Source organism: Cervus canadensis, chromosome 30, assembly GCF_019320065.1.
Source record: "Cervus canadensis isolate Bull #8, Minnesota chromosome 30, ASM1932006v1, whole genome shotgun sequence".
In the NCBI taxonomy this organism is placed as follows: Eukaryota; Metazoa; Chordata; class Mammalia; order Artiodactyla; family Cervidae; genus Cervus; species Cervus canadensis.
Genome location: NC_057415.1, coordinates 11,476,336 through 11,480,671, shown reverse-complemented (window position 1 = coordinate 11,480,671; position 4,336 = coordinate 11,476,336). Strand labels below are relative to the sequence as shown.

Genomic DNA, 4,336 nt, shown 5'->3' with positions numbered 1-4,336 from the left:
GGAAGGGGCAGGAGAAAAAAAAAAAAAAATAGTTTTCTGAAAAAATGGGCAGAAGGAGGAAAGATGAGTAGGTCACTGTCTTGCACCTATAATACAAAGTGAAGAAAATTTGGTTTGGAAGGTAAGTCCTGGGGGATCTGACCCCCAAGCCCCAGAGTAGGGGTAGGAGGCCAGTGGCAACAGCGGCCTGGTGCTGCTGCTGAAGCATTAAAAAGTGCTGTGATGGAGCCGTCAGGAGGCAGCCCTTGGGAGCCAGGGCTCGCTGTGCTGTTACCGTGGGGCTGTGTCCCGAGGGGGGGATGGAGGTTATTTCTTAGTTCTCGTACTAGCTCCATACTTGTTTGCTGCTAGCCACCCCCTCAGTTGCTACAACACTGGCTCTTGTTCTGCTGGGACTGCTCGTGAAGATCCACACCCCAGCTTCGGCCTGCTGCACCCCCCAGATTCTGGGGTTCACCCTTTGGCAACTTCTTAGCTATTGCCAGGAAGAGATCGTTCACGTTCAGAGCTGTCTTGGCTGAAGTCTCCATAAACAATAAGCTGTTGTCATCTGCATATGCCTGGGCCTCTTCATACTCCACCATGCGCTTGTTGGCGAGGTCAGCTTTGTTCCCTGCCAGGGCAATAACGATGCTAGGGCTGGCCTGTCGCTGGAGTTCTTTTACCCATGTCTTCGCTCGGGCAAAGGTTTCCTGATTAGTAATGTCATAAACCACAATGGCAGCTTGGGCACCTCTGTAGTACATGGGGGCCAAGCTATGGTATCGCTCCTGCCCAGCTGTGTCCCAGATCTCAAACTTGATTGTCATGTCACCTAGACAAACAGACTGGGTAAGGAAGGCCGCTCCAATGGTGCTCTCCTGGTACCCGTGGAACTGCCCTTTGACAAAAGGTAACACCAGGCTGGATTTCCCCACTGCAGATTCACCCAGCAGGACCAGTTTGAACTGGCATATTTTGCTGGCCTGGGGCTGCCCGTTGGGCCTGGCTGTGCTTCTGCTAGTCATGGCTAGATTATCAGAGTGGGAAAGGGTGGAGGGAGGGGGATGCCACAAGGTGGCAGAGGGGGGAGGGGGATGAGGGGGGTGTCCAGGCTTCAACAGTTCTGGGGCTCCATCGCCCCCATCGGGCCCAAGCCTGTCATGCCTCTGCTTTTTAATACCCTGTCTACGTTTGTCATAACTTTCCTTCCAAGGAGCAAGTGTCTTTAATTTCATGGCTGCAGTCACCGTCCACAGTGATTTTGGAGCCCAAGAAAATAAAATCTGCCACTGTTTCCCCATCTATTTGCCATGAAGTGATGGGACTGGATGCCATGATCTTTTGTTTTTTGAATATTGAGTTTCAAGCCAGCTTTTTCACTCTCCTCTTTCACCTTCAAAAAACTCTTTATTTCCTCTTCACTTTCTGTCATTAGAGTGGTATCATCTGCATATCTGAGGATGCTGATATTTTTCCTAGCTATCTTTATTCCAGCTTGTGATTCATCCAGCCTGGCATTTCATATGATGTACTCTGCATATAAGTTAAATAAGCAGGGTGACAATATACAGCCTTGACCTACTCCTTTCCCAATTTTGAACCAGTTCATTATTGTTTCTTGTCCGGTTATAACTGTTGCTTCTTGACCTGCATACAGGTTTCTCAGGAGGCAGGTAAGGAGGTCTGGTACTCCCATCTCTTTAAGAATGTTCTAGTTTGTTGTGATCCACACAGTCAAAGGTTTTCATGTAGTCAATGAGACAGAGGTAGATATCCACCATTATGACTTTCAATACAAGATTCAAAAATCTGTGTTGTTAAAGCCTGTATATTTAATTTACAGAATTAAAAGAATGGATGTAATCATTTTCTTAGAAGAGATAATTCAGTGTTCCTTTTGAAAATATCTCATATAAACTTCATCATTACCACACTAATTTATAAGGTGATGGGAGTGAAACAAAATGTCCATAATCTGAAAGAAAAGCAAGGAAAAAAATGTAATGCCTGAAATTGCAATAGCATTTTGGAAACCTTTTTTTTTTTTTTGGAAAGCAAGCATTAGTTTTTGGATTAACCACTAAAATGTTAATGATTTCTGGGGAAATTTTTAAAATATTCAATGTGACTGATGAGCAACAAAAAAGGGGGAGGGAGGATTCATCATGGTTCCTTGCTGCCTGGATATAAACACCAATTGATGTTTCTCAGCTTTGATAGCTGTGGAATTTCCCTCTGGTCATCTGCCACTTAAGTTTGGTACAAAAGTAGGCCAAGATGTAAATTATTGAATATTTTAAATAATCTTTCAGAGAAAGTGTTTGTTAAACTTAGAAACTCTGAGGGCTTAACACTTTGACAGTAATCTGAAAATCCACTAAACCCATCTGGTTTTGATTCCTTCATTCAAGTCAACACTGCAGTTTGAGATGATGTCATTTGTACCCAGACTGATTTTTAAAACAGTTGTTTTTAAGGGTTGAGTCATTAAAATTCAGCAACCTTGACAAACTGATGAAGTAAAATCACTATAAAGGTTTGTATAAATTCTAATGCAATGAATTTGAAACACACCTCCTCTTGGAAAAGAATCTCCAATTCGTTGTTTACATACAGAGGTTTTTAAATAGCAATTTGAAAGCCCAATAAATAAAGATCCCACCTGAAACTCTTTAAAACTGCTCAGCTCCTTATTAATCCTGCTTTGACATTCCATAATTTATATATTATAGCACCATTCTGAAAAGGCTCTAACAAGAGCCTCTAAGTTCCAGATTTCAATTCCCCAATAACTATATGGAACATACGTCTTTCAAATTCAACACACCCAAACTGAACTCATCTGATCCACAAAATCCACTCTCTGTCCCATTGTACCACTCAAGCCACACAAGCTCAAAAAGTTTAAGTCATTTTTGACAGTTTCTTCTTTTCCCCCACCACATCTACATATTTGCCAACTCCTATTGACTGTTTCTTTGAAATAGTTCTTGAGATTTGCCTCTTTCTTTGGGGTCACTGACTATCGCTTTTGTTGAATTTGTTGAAATATTGCTTCCATTGTTTCTTACGTTCTGGTTTTTTGGCTGTGAGGCATCTGGGATCTTAGCTCCCTTACCTGGGATCCAATCTGCACCTCTTGCTTTGGAAGGTGAAGTCTTAACCACTGGACCACCAAGGAAGCCCTACTCTAAGGATCAAAGTTTCATAACTGATAGCAGATGGAGGAGAGGAGATGCAGGAGAAGATAGAGTACTCCAACTGGTTAGGATTGTCATGAGCAGAGCTGAAGAGGAAGGCCCTTGGAAGCTGTTTTAGGGCAAATAAGAAAAGCACTTTGGCTGGAGGTTGGATGAGGGTGTTAGAAGAGGAAGAATAGACACAGTTGTAGATGGATGAGGCCAGGTAGAGTTTGGGAGTGGGAATGAGAACCAAGAAATGTTTTTAAATAGGTGGGTGATGTCCAATACAGTATGCTAATGCATATATATGGAATTTAGAAGGATGGTAACGATAACCTTATATGTAAGACAGAAAAAGAGACACAGATGTATAGAACAGACTTTTGGACTCTATGGGAGAAGGCGAGGGTGGGGTGATCTGAGAGAACAGCATCAAAACATGTATATTATCAAGTGTGAAACAGATCGCCAGTCCAGGTTGGATGCATGAGACAAGTGTTCGGGGCTGGTGCACTGGGATGACCCAGAGGGATGGGATGGGGAGGGAGGTGGGAGGGGGGTTCAGGATAGGAAACACATGTAAATCCATGGCTGATTCATGTCAATGTATGGCAAAAGCCACTACAAAATTGTAATTAGCCTCCAACTAATAAAAATAATTGGGAAAAAAAATAGGTGAGTGATGGATGAGAACAGAGTCAGGAGACAGGTGAGAGGTGATGATAGTAAGGTAGTTCTTTTGGTAGTCTTAGGTTTAAGGAAATAAATGGTAGTAAAGTAATAAATATGAGTAATGACAGTGACCCCAAAGTGAAAGTGAAGTCACTCAGTTGTGTCCGACTCTTTGCGACCCCGTGGACTGCAGCCTACCAGTCTACCAGTTAGAACTGGACAGGAAACAACAGACTGGTTCCAAATAGGAAAGGGAGTACGTCAAGGCTGTATATTGTCACCCTGCTTATTTAACTTCTACGCAGAGTACATCATGCAAAAGGCTGGGCTGGATGAAGCACAAGCTGGAATCAAGATTTCTGGGGAAAATATCAATAACCTCAGATATGCAGATGACACCACCCTTATGGCAGAAAGTCAAGAAGAACTACAGAACCTCTTGATGAAAGTGAAAGGGGAGAGTGAAAGAGTTGGCTTAAAAGTCAACATTCAGAAAACTC

At 42.8% G+C, this 4,336-nt stretch overlaps 1 protein-coding gene across 1 annotated transcript; it reads right to left on the bottom strand.

The window, feature by feature from the left end:
* Positions 1 to 326: 326 nt before the first annotated feature.
* LOC122431844 (ras-related protein Rab-5B-like) lies at positions 327 to 1,035 on the bottom strand. The gene has a single exon (XM_043453392.1). It carries the CDS (start codon positions 1,005 to 1,007, stop codon positions 360 to 362), a length of 648 nt encoding a protein of 215 aa, XP_043309327.1. The 5' UTR covers positions 1,008 to 1,035; the 3' UTR covers positions 327 to 359.
* Between the last annotated feature and the right edge of the window lie 3,301 nt (positions 1,036 to 4,336).